The sequence below is a fragment of the Sapajus apella genome, unplaced genomic scaffold (assembly GCF_009761245.1).
Source record: "Sapajus apella isolate SASKATOON/1434 unplaced genomic scaffold, GSC_monkey_1.0 scaffold1, whole genome shotgun sequence".
Classification (NCBI taxonomy): Eukaryota; Metazoa; Chordata; class Mammalia; order Primates; family Cebidae; genus Sapajus; species Sapajus apella.
Window position 1 is genome coordinate 61,072,810 of NW_022436941.1, and position 27,732 is coordinate 61,100,541.

General features: G+C 39.5%; 2 protein-coding genes across 6 annotated transcripts in view; one reads left to right on the top strand and one right to left on the bottom strand.

The window, feature by feature from the left end:
* The window catches only part of DMGDH (dimethylglycine dehydrogenase), a 78,736-nt gene that overhangs the window by 4,235 nt on the left and 46,769 nt on the right, over window positions 1-27,732 (top strand). For all 5 annotated transcript variants that reach the window (XR_004268877.1, XR_004268875.1, XM_032277464.1 and 2 more), the window contains exons 2-5: window positions 2,164-2,338; window positions 17,017-17,115; window positions 18,607-18,771; window positions 21,405-21,609. Coding sequence is in view for 3 of the 5 variants with exons in the window: in XM_032277464.1 (XP_032133355.1) it covers window positions 2,164-2,338; window positions 17,017-17,115; window positions 18,607-18,771; window positions 21,405-21,609 (644 nt within the window). In the remaining 2 variants the exon portion in view is untranslated. The remainder of the gene's footprint in view (window positions 1-2,163; window positions 2,339-17,016; window positions 17,116-18,606; window positions 18,772-21,404; window positions 21,610-27,732) is intronic.
* Window positions 2,632-4,254, bottom strand: LOC116551360 (peptidyl-prolyl cis-trans isomerase D-like). Its single transcript, XM_032277488.1, is given in 3 exon segments — window positions 2,632-2,837; window positions 2,840-3,524; window positions 3,835-4,254. Coding segments are annotated over 3 exon segments (1,110 nt in total). The 5' UTR covers window positions 4,231-4,254; the 3' UTR covers window positions 2,632-2,808.

The window sequence follows — 27,732 nt, forward strand, 5'->3', positions numbered from 1 at the left end:
CCGCCTCGGCCTCCCAAAGTGCTGGGATTACAGGTGTGAGCCACCGCGCCCGGCTACACTATACTTTTAATCATTATTTTAGAGTATACTCCTTCTACTTATAAAATAAGATGTTAACAGTAAAATAGGCTCAGACAGTTCCTTCAGGAGGTATTCCAGAAGAAGGCATTGTTATCATAAGAGATGATAGCTATGGCAGGGCCTGGTGGCTCACACCAGTAATCCCAGCACTCTGGGAGGCCAAGTCAGGCAGATCACTTGAGGCCAGGAGTGCAAGACCAGCCTGGCCAACATGGTGAAACCCCATCTGTACTAAAAATACAAAAATTAGCTGGGCTTTGTGGTACATGTCTGTAATGCCAGCTACTCAGGAGACTAAGGCATGAGAACCGTTTCAACCTGGCAGGCAGAACTTACAGAGATGACACCACTACACTCCAGCCTGGGTGATGGAATGAGACCCTGAGATGACAACAGTGTATACATTATTGCCCCTGAAGATCCTCCAGTGGGATAAGATGCAGAGGTGTGAAGACAGTGATGATGATCCTGACCCTGTGTATGCCTTGGCTAATGTGTGTGTTTGTGTCTTAGTTTTTTGTGTGTGTTTTTTTGTTGTTGTTGTTGTTATTGTTGAAGCCTCACTCTGTTGCCAGGCTGGAGTGCAGTGCTGCAATCTCGGCTCACTGCAACCTCTGCCTCCAGTGTTCAAGTGATTCTCCTGCCTCAGCCTCCTGAGTAGCTGGGACTACAGGCGTGCACCACCATGCCCAGCTAATTTTTGTATTTTCAGCAGAGATGGGGTTTCATCATGTTGGCCAGGATGGTCTCGATCTCTTGACCTCATGATCCACCTGCCTCGGCCTCCCAAAATGCTGGGATTACAGTGGGCCACTGGGCCCAGCTGTGTCTTAGTTTTTGATAAGAAAGTTTGAGGCTGGGTGCAGTGGCTCATGCCTGTAATCCCAGCACTTTCGGAGACGAAGGAGGATAACTTGAGGTCAGGAATTTGAGACCAGCCTGGCCAACATGGTGAAACCCCGTCTCTACTAAAAACAGAAACATTAGCTGGGTGTGGTGGTGTGCACCTGTAATCACAGCTACCCGGAAGGCTGAGGCAGGAGAATCGCTTGAACCGGGTAGGCAAAGGTTGCAGTGAGCTAAGATTGAGCCACTGTACTCTAGGCTGGGCAACAGAGTAAGACGCTGTCTTGAAAAAAAAATTGAAAACTTAAAAAAAAGAAGATATTTTAATAGAAAAAATTTCCAGAATAAGGATATAAAGAAAGAACATGTTTCTGTAGAATGAGTTTGCATTTTAAACTGTGTTATTAAAAAGTCAAAAAACATTTAAAAGCTTATAAAGGTAACAAAGTTATAGCAAGCTGTTAACTTATTATTGAAAAAAGAAAAATATATTTTAAAATAAACTTGGTGTAACCTAAGTGTCCAATGTTTATAAAGCCTACAGTAGTGTACAGTATCTCCTAGGCCTTCACATTCACTCACCACTTACTCAGACTCATCTAGAGCCACTTCCAGTCCTACAAGCTCCATTCATGGTAAAGTACCCAGATAGATGTACCATTTTAAATCTTTTTTATTATTATTATATATATTTTTGGACAGGTTTGAGTGTAGTTGCACAATCATGGCTCACTGCAGCCTCAACTCAACCTCCTGGGCTCAAGCAATCCTCTTACCTCAGCCACCCAAGTAGCTGAGACTATAGGCATGTACCACCACACCTGGCTAATTTTTGTATTTTTATAGAGATGGGGTTTCATCATGTTGCCCAGGATCATCTTGAACTCCTGGGCTCAAGCAATCTTCCCACCTTGGCCTCCCAAACTGCTGGGATTACAGGTGTAAGCCACCAAACCCGACCTATTCTCTAGATTCTTTGAAAAAAAGAAGCTACTGTTTATTTCTTTGGCTATAGTAGCTTCAATGGACCAGAATCATTATATGGAATGGGGCTCAAATACTCCTCCCCCAACCAGGTTGCCTAAGTCACAGTTTAGACGTTCCAAATTATTAAATCAGTATCATGCAAATCTCAGTCAGTGGGTGTTAAGTATTAGAGAAACCGGTAAGGGGAAGTGCCAGGACTATAACTACCATCACCGAGTAAACGTCCCATTTTAACTTCATCTCTTCTAGAGAGGAAAAACTACCTTTATCTGCAGAAACACGGTGGAAAGACAGAGCAGAAACAGTGATAATTGGAGGTGGCTGTGTTGGTGTGAGTCTGGCTTATCACCTCGCCAAAGCGGGGATGAAAGATGTGGTCCTGCTGGAGAAATCAGAGCTCACGGCTGGATCTACCTGGCATGCAGTAAGTAAAGCACCCCAAACTGTCCTAAGCGTGGAATTGTGCATGAGTGTAGTCCACTTCCTTCTCATTCGCAACTCCCAACTGTGAGCTCTTTAGAGCTTTCAATAGAGTTGGAAGTGCAGTTGTAGTTTAACTGGTGTACTTCCAGATGACGACCAATATTTATGATGTTTTATCTTGAACATATGGCTTCTGGATTCAAATCCTGGCTCTACAAGTTTCTACCCTTGTGACTTTTGGCAAGTTATGTAAGTTTCCATTTTCTGAAGTCTTAATATGAATATATATATATATTTTACTGTATTGTAACATGTTTATTAAGCATGAACCCCTATCAGTACTCCTAAACTGTAAACAATGAGGAACTGAGGTGTAAAAAGAAACATATTAGGGATCATATTAATAGACAAAACCTTTAAATTTTCTTATTGCATTTATACAATCACACAATAAGCAAAATTGAATCCTTACTAAGCAAACATTTTTGCATATACTGCCTCTCTTTATGTTTCTGTGTCTTTATCATTTGTTTGACTTTCAGCAATTCTGCCTGGATAGCTTTATCTTCTGGTGCTATCTCCTGAGCTTTTTTAAGATCAGTCAATGCTTGATCATATTCTTTTAATCCTTGCCATCCTTGAGCTCTTCGGTACAATGCCTTGGTATTTGATGGGTCTATTTCAAGAGCCTCCAAACTGTCAATTGCTTCCTGCCAATTTGACATCGTCAGTTTACAAGCACCAATATTCAGTACACAGCTTAAAGCTATAGGTTGCAGCTTGGCTCTATCTGCTGTCTCGATAACAGCCTTTGAACTGTCAACATATCTTAAAACTTTTGCATATTTTTTAATGACCATCTCCCAGTTCTGGGATTTGAAAAAAGTATTTCCAATGTTTTTTAAGTCTTCCGTTATTAATAAAATTTTATCTACATCTTCTAAATCTATATCTGAATCCTCAGGGAAATCTGGATGACTGTCGCCAGAGCCATCTTTTGGGAATATTCCCCAATCATCTCCTTCCTTCAATTCTCCACATTCTGCAATAATGCAAAATTTGGCAGGTTTTTCACCTTTCACTTCTACGTTTTCCAATATCCTTGCCACTCCTATTCCTTTAATTACTTGGCCAAACACCACATGTTTCCCATCCAAATGAGGAGTTGGAACTGTTGTGATAAAAAACTGAGTGCCAGCCGGGCGCGGTGGCTCAAGCCTGTAATCCCAGCACTTTGGGAGGCCGAGGCGGGTGGATCACGAGGTCAAGAGATCGAGACCATCCTGGTCAACATGGTGAAACCCTGTCTCTACTAAAAATACAAAAAATTAGCTGGGCACGGTGGTATGTGCCTGTAATCCCAGCTACTCAGGAGGCTGAGGCAGGAGAATTGCCTGAACCCAGGAGGCAGAGGTTGCGGTGAGCCGAGATTGCGCCATTGCACTCCAGCCTGGGTAACATGAGTGAAACTCCGTCTCAAAAAAAAAAAAAAACAAACTGAGAGCCATTTGTGTTGCGGCCTGCATTTGCCATACTCAGTAAACCCTCCCGATCAAGCTTATAATGGAAATTTTCATCTTCAAATTTTTCACCATTAATACTTTCTCCACCTGCCCCATTCTGATTTGAGAAGTCTCCACCCTGGATCATAAATTTCTTAATAATTCGATGAAAAGGGCATCCTTTGAAATGGAGAGGTTTTCCAGTCGTGACAGGTCCAATGCCTTTTTCTCCTGTACACACTGCACGAAAATTTTCCGCAGTTTTGGGTACAATATCTGCAAACAATTCTAAGACAATTCGACCCACTCGCTCCCCTCCGACGTCCACGTCAAAGAAGACTCGAGGGTTACTGGGGTTGGAGGGCTTGGCTTGGGGGGACAGGTGCGACATCTCGACTTGCAGACGCGTTTGCAGGCAGGACCCCTAATATGAATATTAATAGTACTTACCTAATAGAATTGTGAGGAAGATTGAGTTAACATGTGTAAAATTATTAAACACATGGTGTTGAATAATATATGTTAGCTTTTGTATGGAAGGATACTCTCTGGGTGAGCCTGGATATGGGCCCAAGATCCTTAGCTATACTCCCCTCACTTGCATTTGGTGGTCCTTTTATTTACTTATGGTTTTAATTTTATGCTGTGAGATAATAGCTTGACCCTCTGAGGTCTTGAATATGAGGACTGCAAATGTGTGGTCCAGCTTTTGTGCTGCATAAGGCACAAGGCCAAGTCAGTCTTGTTTACTTCATGGTGTGCATAATTCGTTCAGGGCTGTGCCATAATTGATATTGCTGTCACATTGTCAAACCATGGATTTCTGACATCAGCTAAGGATGGGAGAGGAAGTTTATATGACTGCTGGTGCAGTTTTCCTGTGGGCAGCATTAGCCCCTGCTCATCATCCCATTTCATCATTAACATTCCTCTACTGAGAACAGATAACAAGAGGGAGCCCTGCTGTAAGGGGCTTTTTGACATCTAGCATGTGCTCAAAGCACAGGATGGAGAGTCTAACATGAAAAGGGTTGCCTGCTTCCAGCTGAATCTGGAGGAGAGTGCTGCCCAGACATAAACCCAAAGTTCTTACCCTTGTAGAGCTCACATTCTGGTAGGACAGACAGAAAACACCCATCAGTGCTAGAGAGTAATCACCATGAAGAAAAGTAAAATACAGTCCAGGGTACAACATGATGGAGGAGGAGGAGAAGGAGGTGCTAGGGAGGATGTTTCAAAGAGTGACCTGCCAACAGAGACCAGGGATCAATGAGCCAGGGGCCTTGAGGCAATTCAGGAAAGAGCATTTAGTAGTAGGGGAATTTAAGCAAATGGAAATATCCTTTGACGGAGGGCTTATACCCTCTCACCACTTCTGAATTGTTACTCAGTGCATACACTTTAATGTTTGAATGACTTATTTGCTCACTTATATACTGATTTAATGTGCCCTGCACTGTATTTTATTAGTATGATTATTATCATTATTTTTTGAGGTAGGGTCTCTCTCTGTTGCCCAGGCTGGAGTGCAGTGGTACAATCATAGCTCACTATAAGCACAAACTCCTGGGCTCAAGCAATCCTCCTAAGTAGCTAGGACTATATAGGTGCACACTACCATGCCCAGCTATTTTCTCAATGTTTTTAGGAATGGTAGTCTCACTATGTTGCCCAGGCTGGTCTTGAACTCCTGGCCTTGAATGATCCTCCAGTCTCAGCCTCCCAAGACTTTAGAAGTACAGGCGTGAGCCATTGCAACTGGCCTGGCCTGCATTTTAGAATAAGATACAGGATTTCTTGGGATTTTATTTCTTAGGTATCCCATGAATAAAAAGCAACATACCCTTAATCTAAAAGTTAACTATGCAAAATAATTTTTCTTAAAAATATACCAAAGTGAGTGGGGAAAGGCGTTATCCTGCTTTGCACACAAGGTATTAGGCTGTGGTTTACAGAATGAGGATCCATGCAGTGTGAGTTCAAGGTGGAATCAGATATTGGAAACCAGGTTATTTGGCCCCATGGAATAAAAGAAAGTTGTCTTAGGAAGTTGATTCTAGGGTTTTTGTTTTTTTGCTTTTTGAGACGGAGTCTTGCTCTGTTGCCAGGCTGGAACACAGTGGCACAGTCTCGGCTCATTGCAACCTCTGCCTCCCGGGTTCAAGCGAGTCTTCCACCTCAGCCTCCCAAGTAGCTGGGACTACAGGTGCATGCCAAATGCCTGGCTAATTTTTGTATTTTTAGTAGAGACGGGGTTTCACCATGTTGGCCAGGATGGTCTCAATCTCTTGACCTCATGATCCACCTGCCTCGGCCTCCCAAAGTGCTGGGATTACAGGCGTGAGCCAGCGCTCTAGGGTTTTTTTCTGCAAGTCAAAGAGGCCTCCCTCTGAGCAGGAGCATGAAGAAATCCAAACATATTAGGTGTTTTTGTTGTTGTTGTTTGTTTTTTGTTTGTGTTTTGAGACAGTCTCACTCTGTCACCCAGGCTGGAGTGCAGTGGTGCGATCATGACTCACTGTAGCCTCAACCTACAGGGCTCAAGCAATGCTCCCTCATCAGCACCTCTAGCTGGGACCACAGGTGTACACCGCCACACCTTGCTAATTTTTAAAATTTTTTGTAGAGACAAGGTCTCCCTACATTGTCTAGGCTGGCCTCAAACTCCTGGGCTCAAGGAGTCCTCCTACTTCAGCCTCCCAAAGTGCTGAGATTATAGGCTTGAGCCACTGAGCCTGGCCATATTAGGAATATTTAACACAGAGATATTCGTGGAGTAGATATGAGAATAAGGAAAGTTGCAGAGCCAGCTAAGGGGGAGCAGACTATCAAAATAAGGACTGTTTCCCTGAAGCATGATATGTGCTTCATGAGGGAAATATCTGGAGGGTATAGGAATCAAATGCTTGGAGAGGAAGGCACAGCCTGCAAAATGAATCTTCTAAATGGAATCACAAATCCATAAATCCTAGGGTTTTAACAAGACTGCTTTGTCAGCTCACAATACTACCAATAGTATAGGGCATTTCATGTGGATGCAGGGAAACAAGTAAAGATGGAGTAAGAAGGAGTTTTGGAGCTTGGGATCTCCAGAATGGGCTGCCCCTGGGGATGGTACCAAAGTAGATAGTTGGGATGCTGAGGACTAAATATTCAGGATGATCCATTTGGGGTATAGGAAGATGATATAAGAACTTTTCCATTTGTTTTTGTCTGCAAATGTAAGAAAGAAGTTAAACTTTACTGATATTTATAAATAACCCTCACATTTGATGTGGACGATGTGTTGTGTATGATTTCAAGGTTGACTAAGTGGGAAGTTGGCACTTCATGTGGGGGGTGTCCTCATTCTTTCCCTTGTTTTCCGTATACTATGACATAGTGCAAGTTGCCTGCTATAGGATATCACCATTGTGATTAGTTTTATAGAAAACAGTGCTTTAAATAATATAATGTGGGTGGGAGATCCCAAGATGGCTCATTAAGAGGCAGCTCCAGAAAGCAGCTCCTAGCAAGAGAGACAAAGAAGCTGAGTCATCTCCACAATTCCAAACAAGGTACCAGGTTCATTTTGTGGGTCTGGTTGGACGGTGGGTATAAACCAAATAGGGCAAGTTGAGGCAAGGCAGGGCACTGCCCCACCCAGGAGGTGCATACAACCCACCGGAGGACCAGGGGATCTCCTCCTCTTGGAGTTCGGTTTGGATACAGTGCTCCACCCAAGCCCTCTACAACCCACAGAACAGGAGATCCTCACTGGGCTGAAAAGCCTCAGCAAGCTGCCTGAACAGGGCAGCACAGGGCAGAACAGAAACTTCGGCCAGCGCTGGGGGCTGTCAGCATAGATCTAGGTGGAAGCACTGGCTGACTCCGAGAAAGCCAAAAAGCCGGCGGGACAGAGCTACGTGCCTCCCAGTAAGAAGGGGAACTGAATGCAGTGAAACAGCCCAAACGGCAGGATGGTTCCCCTCTGCCCCTGCACAAAGCCCAGCAGGCTAAAAAACTCTCACTCCAGAGTTATGCACCCAGAACATCAGTTAGAGAGCAACCAGGAATGATCGAGCTCAGCGAGGGGAAGGGAAGCCGTCATTGCAGAAGCCGTCCTAATTTTCCTGACTAAATGAAAGACGCAGCAGCTCCACTGAATCTGTGGCAGCCCAGCAGCACCTCTGCAGGCAGACAAAGGAAAGGCCGCCTCCTCAAGCAGTTACCTGAGATCAAAACTATATAAATCCAACGAGATGGGAAGAAACCAGTGCAAGAAGAATGAAACCATCAAAAACCAGAAGGTCTCTCCCCCACCACGAGATCACAATTCTTCACCAGCAAGGGAACAAAGCAGGTTGGAGAACCAATTTGACGAATTGACAGAAGCAGGCTTCAGAAGGTGGGTAATAACAAACTTCTCTGAGTTAAAGGAACGTGTTCTATCTATCCCAATCCAAAAAAACTGAAAACGGTGAAAAAAGGCTAGATGAAATGCTAACTAGAATAACCAGCTTAGAGAAGAATATAAACAACTTGATGTAGCTGAAAAACACAGCACAAGACTTCACAAAACATACACAAGTTTTAATAGCTGAATAGATCAAGCGGAAGAAAGGATATCAGAGATTGAAGAACAACTTAATGAAATAAAACGAGAAGGCAAGAAAAGAGAACAAAGAGTGAAAAGAAATTAACAAAGCCTTCAAAAAATATGAGATCACGTGAAAAGACCTAATCTATGCCTGATTGGTTTACCAAAAGATGACGGGGAGAATGAATCCAAGCTGGAAAACACTCTTCGGTATATTATCCAGGAGAACTTCCCCAACCTAGCAAGGCAGGCTAACATTCAAATGCAGGAAATACAGAGAACGCCACAACAATACTCCTCTAGAAGAGCAACCCCAAGGCACATAATCATCAGGTTCACCAGGGTTGAAATGAAGGAAAGAATACTAAGGGCAGCCAGAGAGAAAGGTCGGGTCACCCACAAAGGGAAGCCCATCAGACTCACAGTGGATCTCTCGGCAGAACCCTACAAGCCAGAAGAGAGTGAGGGCTTGTAGGGTTCAACATCCTTAAAGAAAAGAACTTTCAACCCTGAATTTCATATACAGCCAAACTAAGCTTGAAAAGTGATGGAGAAATGAAATCCTTTACAGATAAGCAATTACTGAGAGATTTTGTCACTACCGGACCTGCCCTACAAGAGCTCCTGAAGGAAGCACTAAACACAGAAAGGAAAAACTAGTACCAGCCACTGCAAAAAAGAACAAAATGGTAAAGACCAACAATGAAGAAATTATGCCAACCAAAGGGCAAAACAACCAACCAGTAATAAAATGGCAGGACCAAATTCACACATAACAATACTAACATTAAATGTGAATGAACTAAATGCCCTAATCAAAAGACGCAGACTGGCAAATTGGATAAAAAGCCAAGAATCATTGGTGTGCTGTATTTAGGAGACCCACCACATGTGCAAAGACACACATAGAATCAAAATAAAGGGATGGAAGAAGATTTACCAAGCAAATGGAGAGAAAAGAAAAAAAAAAAGCAGAGGTGGCAATTCTAGTCTCTGATAAAATGGACTTTAAACCAACAAAAATCAAAAGAGACAAAGAAGGGCATTACATAATAGTAAAAGGATCAATACAACAAGAAGAGGTAACTATTCTAAATATATATGCACCCAATACAGGAACACCCAGATACATAAAGCAAGCCCTTAATGATCTACAAAGAGACTTAGACTCCCGCTTAATAATAGTGGGAGACTTTAACACTTCACTGTCAATATAAGACAGATCAATAAGACAGAAAATCAACAAGGAATTCCAGGACTTGAATGCAGATCTGGACCAAACAAACTTAATAGACATTTACAGAACTCTTAACCCCAAAACCACAGAACATACATTCTTCTCAGCACCACATCACACTTACTCTAAAATCGACCACATAATAAGTAAATCACTCCTCAGCAAATGCAAAAGAATGGAAATCATAAAAATCTCTCAGACCACAGTGCAATCAAATTAGAACTCAGGATTAAGAAACTAACTCAAAACTGCAAAACTTCATGGAAAATGAACAACTGGCTCCTGAATGTAGACTGGATAAACAATGAAATGAAGGCAGAAATAAAGATGTTCTTTGAAACAAACAAGAACCAAGACACAACATACCAGAATCTCTGGGACACATTTAAAGCAGTGTCTAGAGGGAAATTCATGGCAATAAATGCCCACATAAGGAGCAAGGAAAGGTCTAAAATTGACACCCTATCATCAAAATGGAAAGAGTTAGAGGCACAAGATCAAAAAACTCAAAAGCTAGCAGGAGACAAGAAATAACTAAGATCATAGCAGAACTGAAGGAGATAGAGACACACAAAAACTTCAAAAAATCAACAAATCCAGGAGCTGGCTTTTTTAAAAGATCAACAAAATAGATAGACCACTAGCCAGATTAATAAAAAAGGAAAGGGAGAAGAATCAAATAGATGCAATAAAAAATGATAAAGGGGACATCACCACCAATTCCACAGAAATACAAACTACCATCAGAGAATACTACAAACAACTCTGCACACAAACCAGTAAATCTGGAAGAAATGGATACATTCCTGAATACTTTCACTCTCCCAAGACTAAACCAGGAAGAAGTTGAATCCCTGAATAGACCAATAACAAGGGCTGAAGTTAAGCAGGAATCATTAGCCTACCAACTAAAAAAAGCCCAGATCCAGATGGGTTTACAGCTGAATTCTACCAGATGCACAAAGAGGAGCTGGTACCATTCCTTCTGAAACTATTCCAAACAATACAAAAAGAGGGAATCCTCCCCAACTCATTTTATGAGACCAACATCATCCCAATACCAAAACAAGGCAGAGACACAACTGAAAAAGAAAACTTCAGGCCAATATCCATGATGAATATCGATGCAAATATCTTCAATAAAATACTGGCAAACAGAATGCAACAGCAAATCAAAAAGCTTATTCATCATAATCAAGTAGGCTTCACCCCGGGGATGCAAGCCTAGTTCAACATACTCAAGTCTATAAATGTAATCCATCACATAAACAGAGCCAAAGACAAAAACCACATGATTATCTCAATAGATGCAGAGAAGGCCTTCAGCAAAATTCAACAGCCCTTTATGCTAAAAACCCTCAATAAACTAGGTATCAATGATACGTATCACAAAATAATTAAAGCTATTTATGACAAACCCACAGCCAATATCATACTGAACGGGCAAAAACTGGAAGCAGAACTCACTTTGCAATCTGGCACAAGACAATAATGCCGTGTCTCACCACTCCTATTCAATATAGTATTGGAAATTCTAGCCAGAGCAATCAGGCAAGAAAAAGAAATAAAGGTATCCAATTAGGAAAAGAGGAAGCCAAATTGTCTCTATTTGCAGATGACATGATTGTATATTTAGAAGACCCCATCATCTCAGCCCAAAATCTCCTGAAACTGATAAGCAACTTCAGCAAAGTCTCAGGATACTAAATCAATGTGCAGAAATCACAAGCATTTCTATATGCCAATAACAGACAAGGAGCCAAATCAAAAGTGAACTCCCATTCACAATTGCTACAAAGAGAATAAAATACCTAGGAATACAACTAACAAAGGATGTAAAGGACCTCTTCAAGGAGAACTACAAACCACTGCTCAAGGAAATAGGAGAGGACACAAACCGATGGAAACACATTCCATGCCTATGGTTGGGAAGAATGAACGTCGTGAAAATGGCCATACTGCTTAAAGTAATTTGTAGATTCAACACTATCCCCATCAAGCTACCAATGACCTTCTTCACATAACTGGAAAAAACCACCTTAAACTTCATATGGAACCAAAAGAGAGCCCATATAGCCACAACAATCCTAAGCAAAAAGAACAAGGCTGGAGGCATCATACTGCCTGACTTCAAACTATACTACAAGGCCATAGTAATCAAAACAGCATGGTACTGGTACCAAAACAGAGACATAGACCAATGGAACAGAACAGAGGCCTCAGAAGCAACACCATACATCTACAATCATCTGATCTTTGACAAACCTGAGAAAAGGAATGGGGAAAGGATTCCCTGTTTAATAAATGGTGTTGGAAAAACTGGCTAGCAATGTGCAGAAAGCTGAAACTGGATCCTTTCCTGACACCTTACACTAAAATTAACTCCAGATATATTAAAGATCCAAACATAAGACCTAACACCATAAAAATCCTAGAAGAAAACCTAAAACCTAGGCAAAACCATTCAGGACATAGGCATAGGCAAGGACTTCATGGCTAAAACACCAAAAGCAATGGCAATAAAAGCCAAAATAGACAAACAGGATCTAATTAAACTCCAGAGTTTCTGTACAGCAAAGGAAACAATCATTAGAGTGAACCAGCAACCAACAGAATGGGAAAAAATTTTTGCAATCTGCCCATCTGACAAAGGGCTAATATCCAGAATCTACAAAGAACTAAAACAGATTTATGAGAAAAAACAAACAAACAAACCCATTCAAAAGTGGGTGAAGGATAAGAACAGACACTTTACAAAAGAAGACATCTATGAGGCCAAAAAACATGAAAAAATGCTCATCATCACTGGTCATTAGAGAAATGCAAATCAAAACCACACTGAGATACCATCTCACACCAGTTAGAATGGCGATCTTTAAAAAATCTGGAGACAACGGATGCTGGAGAGGATGTGGAGAAATAGGAACACTTTTACACTGTTGGTGGGAGTGTAAATTAGTACAATCATTGTGGAACACAGTGTGGCAATTCCTCAAGGACCTAGATCTAGAAATACCATTTGACCCAGCAATCCCATTACTGGGTATATACCCAAAGAATTATAAATTGTTCTATTATAAAGACACATGCACATGTATGTTTATTGCCGCACCGTTTACAATAGCAAAGACCTGGAACCAACCCAAAGGTCCATCGATAGACTGGATAAAGAAAATGTGGCACATACACACCATGGTATACTACGCAGCCATAAAAAATGATGAGTTTGTGTCCTTCATAGGGACATGGATGAATCTGGAAACCATCATTCTCAGCAAACTGACACAAGAACAGAAAACCAAACATTGCATTGTTATCACTCATAGGCGGGTGTTGAACAATTAGAACACGTGGACACAGGGAGGGGAGCATCACACACTGTGGTCAGTTTTGGGGGGCTAGGGGATGGACAGTGGGGAGTGGGAGGGTGGGGAGGGATAACGTGTGGAGAAATACCAGATATAGATAATGGGGGGATGAAGGCAGGCAGCAAACCACCTCACCATGTATGTATCTATGCAACAATTCTGCACGATCTACACATGTACCCCAGAACCTAAACTACAATAAAATATATATATGTGTGTTTATATATATATATGTGTGTTTGTGTGTATATATATATATATAAAATGTGTGATGAAAGGGAGAGGGGTGAACTTTAGAGTGTTGTATTACATAGAGGTTTGTTGGTTATCTACTAGCAGTGGTTAAAAGAGTTGCGAATACAAATGGCTGCCAGTCATTTCTGCATAGCCGATTATATATTTAAAAAAACAGATGCAGCCTGTCCCTTCACAGTAAAAGTGATGCTTTCAGTAAGTGAGAAATAATCGCCTTTTGTAGAATAGTCCTGTTGGGAAGAGAGCATTTTGAAAAGGGAAGTTTGGAAATGTTGGTATTATTAGGTTTTCTGCCCCAAAATGATATATATCACATAGGAAAACTCTCGTGTATGTGAGAAACAAATTTTTAGCCCATTTCAAATTTTTCTAAATGAGGAGTTTCAATAGGATTTGTTCCCGTTTACTTAAAATACAAAAAAAAAAATGCAATACCTTCCAATTAGTTTGTAACAACAACTGGCAGACCCGAGAACATGAAGTGTCATAGTGAAATGTGAAGAGAAACCTTCGTGTGGGTGTTGACTGAGGTGGAGGAAGGGGTGTCAGGATGCAGAGACACAGCCAATCACGTGCTTCTTTCACCTGGGTCTTTGCATCACTGAGTGGTGTCTTCTGCAGCTATACAGCCAGTAAAAGCAGTCTCAAAATAACATAAAACCAGAACGAGGCCTTCACATTGCTGTTACAAATGTTAATGTAGCATAGATAGTTAAATAATGAAATGTATTAATCACATAGCTCTCGCTAAAATGTTCTTAATAAGCTTCATATTCAAAAGCTTTTCTACACAATACATAAAATAAAAAAATGTTTTGAGTTCTTCCCTTATTCTAAGTTGTGTGTTTATGATGTCTATTAATATTTATATATCACATGTAAGGAAAGAAATATACATATTTTAGTGGTGATGTTGAAAACTTTGTATTGGGTGTAAATGTATGAGAGAAAGATTTGGAACCACTGGAATATAGGATGGTTTGAGATCAGTCACTGGACTTTCTGAGTTAGTAGAGGCTGCTGAGAGCGGGGAGGATTGTTAAAGAGATATGGGAAGCACTAGTTAGCATCCATTATGCTGCCCATTATTTAGCATTCAGTGATGAATTTTCTAACTCTATCATTCCTTTTATACTTATTATTGTCAGTCTAAGGAAGAGCTTTTTCTTCTCCTCTACTTATTTATTTATATCAACAAAGATTCATAAATTCTTAATTTGTTAAGAATTTATAAATAAAGGGTTATAAGAACTCATAAAGGGTTATAAAAAGAATTTATAAATAAAGAGTTTGTAATTCTTAATGATTATATCTCTGTTTTATCTTCCCTCCCTTATCTTCTCCACCAACTATAATCACTTTCTCCATATGATAGCTAAACTCCTTTCCTATGCCTTCTGTGACCTTTCTGGCATCTTCTTTACTTAGTTTCATAGTTACTATGTGTCTGGCACTCAATCATTTACCCTTGATTTAAATGTTTCATGTTTCATGTATGAATGTTTCATAATCTCAATCAGACTATAAAATCCTGAGTGATAAGAACAATGTATTTTGCCTTCTTTCAAACTTCTCATTGAATATGTTCTTGTTGAAGTCAGAGAAGAAAAAAACACCGTGCTGTCTTTATATTCAGGCCTGGCACTTAGCAATAGATACCACGTGCAATGTCACTTTCAAATAATTTAAATGGAAGCACTAATCTGGGTGGCCCCAAATTTTAAACACAGATTTTAAAAAGCCAATATATAAAAGAAAGGATATAAAAATTAAGTAATTTTATGTCTGAGTGAGAAAATTGAGTCCATATCTTACTTCTCACTATTGTAGCAGCAGGGAAAAGAGGGTAGTGTCCATTGTTCGGTAGAAATAGGTATACGGTTGCAGTAAGGAAGACTAACTTTTCCTTGACCACGAATTTCTAGAAGAATTCGTTACCTACACAATGTACATTGGGCTGTCTTCAGTAAGAGTTTTTGAAAAATGAACCAGTGTGACCTTTTCAAATGAAAGAGAATTAACTTAAAATTTCTGGAGTGAGGAAGAAGAGGATTGTATAGTGTAGATAGATAATTTTCCAGTGGTCTAGCTTAACTCACATATAAAGCTTAGAGGATCTTGAGGAGTGAATGGGGATCAGTACCCTAGGCCAGTGCTTGTGATGATCAGATTTCTCAACATAATTATATATAGGAGATACATTGAAGACAAAATAGGGATCACTAGCAGATACCTGAAGGCCAGGGATTCTCTATTATTGAACCAGAAAAGTTGGTATGCACACTGGATACCAACACGTAGAAGAAGCAGAGCATGTTTAACCATGAAGTAGAAGAGCCTGACTTATAGTTGCCTTGTAATGGAATCCCTTCTCTGCTTTCACATGGAGCTGTGCTACTGGATGACCTATAAGCTGGGGCAGGATTTTTCTTAAAAAAAAAAAAAAGCCATGGGTATGTCCAGATGCTTGAACAAGTGCTAGACAGAAGCCCCAGGGTTTTGATTATAAAGGATGATTGACAAACTTTAATGGAGTATTTGAGTTCAAGAAGACCAAATGCTCACCACTACCATAAAAGTACCTTATAAATACTCCTAAGTAGATTTTATTGTGAACAGATTGTGTTCTGATGAGCTTTCCAGAATAAATCAGCTGCCCAGTGAGGGCCCAGACACTTGAGAGAAAGCTGCTTCATATAATTGCTTAGAATTCTTTGTCTGGATTCCACATGGCATCTGCCAAATTTGAGAAAAGGGGTTTTAGTGTAGCTAATATTTAGATACTTCTTTTTTCTGAGACTAATCAATCAGTATTTATTCAACAAAGATTTGCGGTATATCACCTATGTGCACATCAAACAGGTTAAGCTTTGACAAAAGTCTGTTCACCTATTCATCAGGCTCCAGTGGTAAGGAATTTTCTAATTCTTAAATTTTGCAATTCTGGGAAAGGGACAGGAGGGCTGCTCCATTTAAGAGAAGGGTGGAGACTGGGTCAAAGAAGATCCTACGTTAGTCCATGGTCCTTCCACTTAAGGCAGCACACGTATGTTTTGCTGGCTTTAGTCCACATCATATGCCATTCCCCCATACTTTTTTTTTTTTTTTTTTGACACAGAGTCTCACTCTGTCACCCAGGCTGGAGTGCAATGGCGTTATCTCAGTTCACTGCAACCTCTGCCTCCCAGGTTCAAGAGATTCTCCCACCTCAGCCTCCCAAGTAGCTGGAATTACAGGTGTCCACCATCATGCCTGGCAAAATTTTTGTATTTTTAGAAGAGACGGGGTTTCTCCATGTTACCCAGGCTGGTCTCGAACTCCTGACCTCAGGTAATCTACCTGCCTCGGCCTCCCAAAGTGCTTGGATTACAGGCGTGAGCCACCGTGTCCAGCCTCCCCCATATTCTTCTTAATAGCATGTAGTCCTAAACCATCCATCTAAATCATTCCATTTTTTAATCTCTATACAACCCTATCCATGTTAACTTTCAGACACTTATCATGTATGTTTGTTGGCTAGCTCTCACTTTACTCACGTAGTTCACATTGCTTCTTAAAACCTGTCATGAGCCTGATGCTCCCGTGTGCACAGACTGGTGCTGATGTGTTCTCATCCCAAAGGACTGGCTGGTGCTTCTCAGTTTCTTTCCAGCATTAAATTACTGTTTAACAGGTAAACTGTCAACATTTTGAGAATGTTAATTTTTTTCAGTATTTCTTTTCCTCTTTGCTTTTAAGGCAGGTTTAACAACTTATTTTCATCCTGGAATAAACTTGAAGAAAATACATTATGATAGCATCAAACTTTATGAGAAATTGGAAGAAGAAACAGGGCAGGTAAATGCATTTAACTTGAAACTGTGAGGTTGGCTTCTCAGAAACATGTAAGATTTCCAGAGGATTTTGATGCATCGTTGTGTATCACTGTGTGAGTGCTTAAATATGATGAGAATTTAAGGTAAGAACCTCTAGAGTTTGCTTAACTTAATTTTAACCTCTAGAATTTGCTCAGCTTAATTTCTCAAAGTACATTATTCGTGTCATAAACCATTCTTTATTTTTTAAATGAAGAAAGAATAAAAAGCAGCTTTCAAAAGTATCTTTAGCCAGTTACTATGTCTAGAAACTAAGAAAGCAGAGTCTTTCAGCAATCTTATTGCACAGGATCTGACAACAGTATGTGCCAGATTGTCACATGCCTTCGAACAGTACTTCATAAAAGCCCCTCACTTTCATTTTTATCCTTTCTCATATTTACTCACACTCTCAAGATAAAATGGCAGGCAAAAGAGTATCCATAGGCTAAGACTGAGGTCTGCTCACATTTTCCATGCCACTTCCCTTGCCTAAACCATCCAATGGCTCCCCACAGTCTACTGGACAAAGCCAAAGGATTAGCATGGCCTTAGGAACATGACCTTTGTCAGCTGACCTCTGCCTGCTGTCCCAACAGTTTCTTTTGCCACTCTTCCCTCTGCTTATCTGCTTCAGCTACTCTCAATAACATATAGTTTTGGAATGTGCTGAGCTGTCTCAAATCACTGCTTTTTGTTTGTGTTGTGTGCTGTTTTCTGCTGCTTCCTCTGAAACAACATTCCCCCTGGCCCTGTCTTTAGCATCCACCTTCTCCGGGGTCATCCCCTTTGAGAAACCTTCCTTGACTTTTCCTGTCTGCTAAGCAGGTCAAAGCTGGAGATCCCATCTCTTGGTTTACAGAGCATTTGTGCACACCTCTCTTTTAATTTGAATCTCTCTTTATTGTAATTGTTGATTTACTTGTTGGTCCTCCCTACAGATGATGAGTAACTTCAGGGCAAGAGCTATACTTTTATCTCTGTAACTGAGTGCTTGGCAAACTGAAGGACTTTTAAGAAATGTCAAATGAATATTTAACTCAATTCAGATAATCTAAGCATTGCAACATTTTGATTCTATGTAATTTCTCCATAAATTTTTTGTCTTTCTCTTTTTCATATGATTTTTTTCACTCTGAACATTAACCCTCATTCCATGCTACTGTAATTTTGCTATTAGTTGTCTGTCTTCAACTTTGGGGTATAAATGCTATTTAGGCAGAGTCTTTGCCTGTCTTGTTCACCCCGACATCTGTGGGGCTTAGAATAGTGCCTGGCACGGAAGAGGCACTTAGTAAAGACAGTAGTTGCTGAATGAGTGTCTTTTAATAAGATGCAAATATTTTCATAATTATTTATTTCACTCATAATAAATCTTTCTGTACAGCTGCATTTTCATTATACTGGAGCAGAGCCATGTTTGAGTACCAAATAATGACTTATTTATATGCTTTTATTGGAATTATTGTCACAGGTGGTGGGATTCCATCAGCCAGGTAGTATCAGACTTGCTACAACGCCTGTAAGGGTAGACGAATTTAAATATCAAATGACTCGGACTGGCTGGCATGCAACAGAACAGTATATCATTGAACCTGAAAAAATTCAAGAGATGTTCCCTTTACTCAACATGAATAAGGTATTTATCTGAAGGGCATTTTTACCATTTGTTGACTTAAGTTAAAATTAGAAAAAGTTATTAAGAAGAATAACTAAAACCAGAAAACTTTGTACACACCTTTTAAATGTGGCAACATCATATGATTAACTTTGGAATTTGAGTAATTTAAATGATATATAAAAAGGTAATAATGATAAATCTTGTTAGTTTTTCAACTCTGACAACTGATTAAACATTTTCAACACCTTTCCATTATTGTGTCCCCCAGATGTAAGGGTTTTCATACACAAACCTTCTGTTTGAGAACTGCAGAGAGAATGATAACCTGATATGATAAATGTCTAGAAAGACTGTGATATTAAAATATTTTAAAAATCAAATTAAGAAATATCATGGTACATTGTGCTACAAACATCACCTAGCTTATAGCTATACTTCCCTTACAGACTCTGTGCCAGGTATGGATCTAAATTTATACCACATTTGCCTGAGAGAATCTACTTGACATGAAATTTAGTATTTTTTCCTGCTGGGTAATAATTCTTTTTGAATAACAATAAAAATGACTAACACTACAGCACATATTTATGTACCAGTTAATATGCTAAGTCCTTACATGCATAATTTCATATAATCTTCACAATAATATTATGAGGTAGGCCAGGTGCCATGTCTCACTCCTGTAATCCCAGCATGTGGTAAGGCCAAGGTGGGGGAATTGCTTGAGGCCAGGAGTTCAAGATCAGCTTGAGCAACTTAGTGAGACCTCATCTCTACACACACACACACACCACACACAAACACACAATTAGCTGAGTGTGGGGTAGTAGGACTTCATCTGTAGTCCTAGCTACTTGGGAGGCTGAGGCAGGAAGATCTCTTGAGCCCAGAAGTTCGAGGTTACAGTGAGCTATGATTACGCTACTGCACTCCAGCCTGGGCAACAAAGTAGGAGCCTATTTCTAAAATTTAAAAGATAAAAATAAAAAAAAATTACATCTATATCTATGTTATGAGGGATATATTACTGTTAAACAGGACACGTAGCTTAGACAGTTTACCTAGTAAGCCCAAGCTCATTCACTAGAAAGAGCTGGAGTGGAGATTTGAACCCTGGCTCTCTGACTCCCTTGCATTATACATACTGCCCAAATGTATTAGATGGGGCTGTTGGGGAGGCACATGCTTATTTCCTTGCTGGTGGCCACTGCAGTAGTTCTAGTCTCTGAGGGCTCATATCATTGACCTGGGTGCTAGGGTTGTTTGTACTTGTGAGTCTTCGCAGGCTGCTTGCTGGCCGTCCCTTGACTGTAGTTGTGTGTGACACCAGTGTAATGGCAGATTGGCATTTCACTGCATTGTCTGCATTGAAATTTTACCTTCACTACCAGTAAGGGTATTCTTATATTTGTTTATATGTCAATCCTGAATGCTTTGCTGGAACTCCTCACTATCATAAATTTTTCTCAAGGGCATTCATTAAGCAATGGGAATATATGTGAAGGGTATCTTCTGCCTCTGGGACAGGGTACCAAACCAAAGAGATGTGGGATTGCTACAACAAGGTTGTATCCATTTTAAAACACCAGTGTGACATTTGGAAGCTTTTAGAAATGTGAATTCCCTTAAAATAAAAAGTCCCTTGCACAAGACTTATAATAAATGAAAGGATTGAATTTGTAATCAAAAACTTCCCACAAAGAAAAGCCCAGGCCTAGATGACTTCACTGGTTAATTTTACCAGATATTTAGAGAAGACTTAATACCAATCTTTCACAAACTCTTCCAAAATCGAAAAGTGAATGCCTCTCAACTCATTCTATGAGGCCAGTATTGCCCTGATAACAAAATCAGACAAAGGTATTCCAAAAAAAGAAAGATTGGTATCCCTTATGAACACAGATACAAAAATCCTCAACAAAATACTAGCAAACTGAATTCTGCAACATCTAAAACAGATTATACAGTATGACCAAATGGAATGTATTTCAGGAAGGCAGGGTTGGTTTTACTTCTAAAAATTAATCAGTATAGCAATACCACATTAATAGAATAAAGGACAAAACCACACAATTATTTCAATAGATACAGAAAAGACATTTGACAAAAGCTCCTTGCTTGTATTTGGCGCTCAGCCAATTTTTGTTGAATAGATGAGACCTCCATATAATACTTCACTAATCATTCTATCAACCCATCTCATCTGAGTTTCATTCTTTGTTTTTCCCGCAGTACCTTGCCTGAAGCCCTGACACAAAGTAGATATTCAAGAATTAGTTGTTGAATGATTGAATCAAACATAAATTTCCTGACACCAGATATATTATTTAACATGTGGATTTATTAACAGCATTAAATAATTAAATATAAATTATAATTGGTATGTCAGTTAGAATTAGATTTGGCTTCAAATGTCAGAAACCAAAATAAGAAGGCATAAAAAAAGATTGAAGTTTATTTCTTTTTCTTTTCAGCAGTCTAGGACTTGAATGGTGCCTTTTTTTCATGAAGTCTTCAGGGACCCAGTCACTTCCCAGATCAAGAAACACTTTTAAATCCCAGTTTTACTAAATGTTTGCTAGCAGGATATATGTTTACTGAGTAATAAGTATGTATGTGTTTCTATATTGACTCTGCTATGATTGATTCAGGTTTTAGCTGGATTGTATAATCCTGGAGATGGTCACATTGATCCTTATTCTCTAACTATGGCTCTGGCTGCTGGAGCTAGGAAATATGGTGCCCTTTTAAAATATCCTGCACCAGTAACTTCTCTGAAACCCAGGTCAGATGGAACATGGGACGTTGAAACACCACAGGGGTCTGTGAGAGCAAATAGAATTGTGAATGCTGCAGGTAAGCGTATCGTTTTTTTGAAATTTGCGGGTTTTTTTTCGAATGCCAAAGAAAGAAGATGTTTAACCATAACGTTTCATACTATGGACGTTGTCATGAAGTACTGTCATTCTCCCAAGTTAAACATGTTGTCTGTTTCTGTTACAAAGTCCTCCCTCCATCACTTTGCTGTTGGTGGATGCACTATCACTCTGTCCTTGGCTGTCCATAAAAAGTTGCTTATTTTCTACATTGTGCATTTTATTTTGCTCCAGGTTGTGTTTTTCCAAATGACGCTTCTTTTTCCTTCCTATGTTCACTGTTTCTCTATATTAATAACTGAATTCTATTGTTGAAATTCATAAGCATCCTCTTGGTTTCCAATTTGCTTTTTAGAGCAGATTTGATCACTTGTGTTCGCCCTCATCGATTTCTGATGACTTTTGACTCTAGTCAAAAAATTTTAAACACTTTTCCTTCTAGAACATTATTAAACATATTTCATAATCTTCTCTTTTGGTTGTTCTGATACAGTTTGGTCTCAGAGTAGTGAAGCCAAAAAGAATATTTGGGATAATCCAACAACACACTCATTTTCCATTTGCAGAGGCAAGGTCCAAAAGGGTCATGTTACTTGACCAAGCAGCAGGCAGAGCTCGTTATGTCAGAGCCCGGGCTGGGATCTGGGCCTTTTGATTCTTGAGTTAATACATTTTCTAAGAGGTTGATTGCATGTCAAGTCATTTTCAACTATCACACATGCAAAATAAATTATAGTGAAAATGCTTGTATAATCTAAACTGCGATAATAGTTTATATTTTTCTATAAATATAAAACCTAAAATAAGCATAAGGCAGTGACTGGGTTTGAGTTCTTGCTTAAATTATAAAATGAAAAAAATCTTTATTATTTAACAGATCAAATGATATCCGATGGGGACAAGCCAGAAACCCATACCCTTATGATTCTTTCCTCTGTATTGTAACTTTTGATTGATATTATTTTTAGCAAAGCATTTTTAGTGGTCCTAGAAAAAAGTCATGTCTTCAATATTTAAGAGTCTAAAGTAGTTACTTCTGAATTTCTCTCACCCATGCCTCCTATTTGAAAAACATAAAAATCTCATGCTTTCTTTAATATAATTAGAAATTTGCAATAATATAAAATGACTTGCCTAAAAAATAAGAGCAGTGGCACAAAACAGCATCGCTTTGTTTTTGAGCCTCACTTTCAGTCTCCATCTGATACTATCCTCTCTTAATGTCCTTAGGCATCTCTGGTCTAAATTCTGTCAGAAGGCTTAAGGCAATAAACTAATTCAGACTTTTTTTTCCCAAGTAGCAAGGATTCTTCGTTATTTTGCAACTTTTTCTATGGTCTCACGAATTCAGGCCCTAAAAACATTTGACTGTTTTCATCATGATAGCAAATACTAAAGTAATATACTGAGATTTCCACATCCAGCTCCTGTAGCAGATTGCTAATCAATTGCCATACTCATTTCAGATGGGCTTGGACAAAGCCCCATCATTTTTCTCAATGCAGTATTTCAGGCAATCATATATTCTTAATTGGCATTTTGAGAAATAACATAGAAGATCTTAATTTAATACATTTATCCATTGTTTTCCTAAAATGGATAAACACATGTACATAATAAATTGTCATTGTAATATATATTTTTTTCTAAACCACATACTTTAACAAATAAGGAATCACTGAAGAGGAAGATAGAATAATTTCTGAAAAGATCTGACTGAAACCTATTACTCTGGTTACCAGATGAAGCTTTCTCTGCAGCTGTGAAATCTTGTGGGGTAATGGGGTGCAGGAGGGCAGGGGCAGGAGGTCCTTGAGGACAGCTTTCTCATGCTGGCCCGGAAAACAAGTCCCTGAAGTTATGACAGTGTGGTGCCGCATAGAGTGGTAATGCCTCCATTTTTCTTTTTTCTTGTGCTTTTTGCCTAGCTACTTCCACTCCTTTTTCCTGGTAACTCCAGGCAGCTCCTTGCTGAAACTTGTGGGAAGTAGCCTATCTCAGTTCTTTATCTCATTCACATCAGGTCTCTGCTCCCTAATCTTTTTTTTTATCTTTTTCTCCTCCATCTCTTTTCTTCCATTGGGTAAAAGTTAGCAAGAAAATCTAACTGATTACATATTAGTAGTCCACAGGACATGTAGAGGGCCGTGTGTGTGTGTGTGTGTGTTTAATTATCTGTAAGTCTGTTTTCAAAAATTCTTTACTTAAAAGATAGAAGATCCCCCAAAGGGTAAGCCTCAGTAATAGAGAACAAAAGTTTGGATATGCTTCCTTCTAGAACTGAAGCTAACAAAGATCAATTTTATGAATAAAAGCAACCATCTGCAGAAGGCATCATGCTATAATAAAATGACTGGACAGTGTGTGGCTGGTGGAATGTTTCCCACAGTTTCTCAGTGTAAGCAGGGTATCTCCCAAATTCAGGTGAGGCCCTGAGACCAGCACTGAAATCTGATTAAAGGAGCCAGGATATGGACTTGGAAATACAACCAGAATGAAAAAGATGTAAAGGCTGCTGGGTCTGCAGGGTATCCATAAAAAAAAAAATTCTATGAGTAAAAATTTGTCAAATGATGTGTTTCCGGCATTGTCCATGACAGTAGGTGCTCTGTGGCCCAGGGACACATTGCCAACTGAGTGACTTAGGCAAGTTACTTATTTGTAAAACGAGGATAATAGTCCCCATCTTGAAAAGTTATTATGGGTAGTAAATAAGCTAATTCTGTAAAGTGCCCAGAGCAGGGATCACCAGGTAGAAAGCACTACAAAAATTAGGTATAATAATTATTATGATTATTGCAATTATTTCCTTGATATTCCATGCCCTAGTCTGGGAGACACTAGCATCAGGTTATGATAGCTTCTTGGTGCCAGACTTAAGATTGCTCAACTCCTTTCTTTTCCAATTTACTAGCAGAGTGGGTGCAGAATCCAGCACTCACTGTGCTGGTAAATTGACTTCCCAAAGAGCTTGGTTATCAAGCTCGTGTGCATAACAATCATCTTGGGAAGTTTCCCAAGCTTCAAATGGATTCTAAGTCAGGTGGTCTGGGTAGTGACTCAGAAGCTGCATTTTAAATAACTACTTCAGGTACTGTACTGTCTGTACCAGATGATTTGCAAGAAAATCTTTGAAAAAACACTATGGTACAGGTGTTTCTACAGAAGAGAGTATATAATGACTGTATTCTTGAGCTAGCAGAACTGGGGAAGTTTCTGACGATCCCGACCTCTTGATGGGCAGTAGTCTAAGTTGCCTTTCGTTACTGAAGCTTTCCAAATTGGCTTCACTCTACCCTTTCCCTCAGGTGCAGCTCAGGGACATGGGCAGGTGCTAGTTATTATGATGCAGGCTTTTCTATGCATAGTGCTGAACATTTTTGTTTACCTAATTTCCAATTGATCGGTAAGTCTGAGATAACTTTGTAAAATTTACTTAAGAATTTCCCTAAGATGGAAAATCAGAAATGTGATTGGGTTGTGCTGACATGAAGCTCGGTGTTCAGCCAAAAAGAAATGCTTAATTTTGCCTGATACTCTGCGTCAAAGCATGAAGCCATCATTGTCATCATATAAACCATCTAGCAGAAGTAAACTTGTCTGTGAAACTTCACCCTGCATTTTAACCTCATTTTTACTAATCACTGCATTTTTAAAAAATGAAAGCCATTTCCACTAGTCATTTTTTGACTTTTCAGTTGTTTTTCAGGTGATAGTGGTAGATTTTAGAATGAGTCTTTCACATTTGTCTCTCTTCCCTTTGAACCTAATGGGTGATCAGGCAGGAGCTAAAGTGTAACTCTAGCTAGATTTAGGTTAATTTGATTGACATATAGAAGAAGACAATGCTAAAGGACACCACCCCATAGATGTCTATGGGTAAGCAGCATAGAGCTTGCTGTGGAATTTGAAGTAATATAGTGATATGATACTTCTGCATACATTTCCACTTTAATGATGAAGTGCATTAATAAGCAAACAGTTGGACTCAGAAATTCTTAAATATGTTCAAATAGGACAGAATTTGTTTTCTTCAATTTATGTTTTTAATTGAAAAAAATATATTGAGGATATTGCAGTAGTTTGAATTGCTAGGCTAAATATTTTGATTTTTTTATATTTAAAAATTGTTCTACTGTATATAACTAGAATATGTTGCTTTACTATATTTTCATACACAGTCCTGACATTGGTAATTCACATTTTCCTACTAGCAAGAATAAATTAAGTCTCAAAATTACTAAAAGACCAATACTCCTATACTTCAGGAGACTGAGTTGGGCAGATTCCTTGAACCCAGGAGTTGAAGACCAGCCTGGGCAACATGGCAAACCCTATCTCTATAAAAGATACAAAATTAGCCAGTCATTGTGGTATGTGCCTGTAGTCCCAGCTACTCAGGAGGCTAAGATGAGAGGATCACCCAAGCCCAGGAGGTTCGAGGCTGCAGTGAGTTATGATCGTGCCACTGCACTCCATTGCAGCCTGGGAGACAATGTTAGACCCCATCTCAAAAACAAAACAAAGCAGTCAGTCGTGGTGACTCACACTTGTGATCCCAGCACTTTGGGAGGCTGAGACAGGTGGATTACCTGAAGTCAGGAGTTGGAGATCAGCCTGGTCAAAATGGTGAAACCCCGTCTCTACTAAAAATACAGAACTTAGTTGGGCATGGTGGTGTGTGCCTGTAATCCTAGCTACTGGGGAGGCTGAGGTAGGGGAATGGCTTGAAATCGGGAGATGGAGGTTGCATTGAGCCAGGATCATGCCATTGCACTCCAGCCTGGGCAACAGAGCGAGACTCTGTCTCAAAAAACAAAACAAAACAAAACAAAACACCAACAAATAGCTCTGATGCCCACAGGTTAGATTTCTGGTTTGCAAATGGGTACCCATTTCTGGGTTTATTATATGAGTGTGACCAACTTAGCCATTGCAACAAACAAAACAATAGAATACCAGCTAGTGGTCGACTTACGACCACGGTCGGGACCACGGACCAGTGGTAACATAATTTGGTCGTAAGTTGTGTAGGCTATATGTACAGTTGAAATGGGGCACTTGGAGATGGTAGTGCTGCCGAAAGCTGGTCTGCACTGTCCTACGCCCAGCTGGGCAACGTTTGTGCTGCCAGAAGCGGAGCAGTCGTGGCTAGCGATCGTAAAGTCGAATGGTCGTAAGTTGCATAGATGGTAAGTCGATCAATACCTGTACAAGGGAAAGTTTTAGATAGTTACATGGAAATAAACTTATATGTACAAGTACATAGTCTAGGTTCCCAGAGTGACTCATAATTGATGAGTCTGCATCTAGGTTGGAACCTGGTAAGGATAGATTTCAGAATTCCTTATTAGATTCAGCAAACCAGCAGAGATGGAAATGGTTAAAAAATTAGCATGCAATCCCTAAAGAAATAAATAGGATTGTGTAATCATTTAAATGATCACTCAAAATTATTATGAAACACACAAGCAAATAGAACTCCCTGCCCCAAAATCATCTAATGATAGGTCAGTCAACAGCATATCCTTGCCAAATAATAAGCATTTTTATTATTTTAGATTCTAAAATCCCTTTATACAGTGAAAGTACCTTGGATTTTTAAAACAAAGTCTTTCTGCAGCAAGAAAACCAATAAGATGTGATGATTACAAGATGTCCATTGTGGCCTTGGGCATGTCTTACCCTTTAGCTCCCACATCTGTGTACTGAAGGGTCAGCCTGGGAAAGAATCAAGGGTCCTTTCAGCCACAAATTATCCAGTTCTATCTTTTGCAAATGAAAAAAATAACATTCACTTCTACTAATAAGACAATCTCTGTGCTAAAGTGAAGTGGGAAACATTTGTCTTGGGAACTCTCCACCTACTTATGAAACCAGTCTCCTCTTTCCTGTGGCTCCTCTTCCTCCCTGGTTTTGACTTCTGGTGCCTTTATGCCCTTACAATAAAGGATCTTACAAACTTATTCAGATTAAACTTTTAAAACAACAGATAAAATTTAATGAACTCTCTCTCCCAAAGTTTTCAAATTTTGGGAGAACCATTTTCAAATTTTAACTTAACAGAAAAATTTTGTATTTTTGGAGTTTGGGCATCAACGAT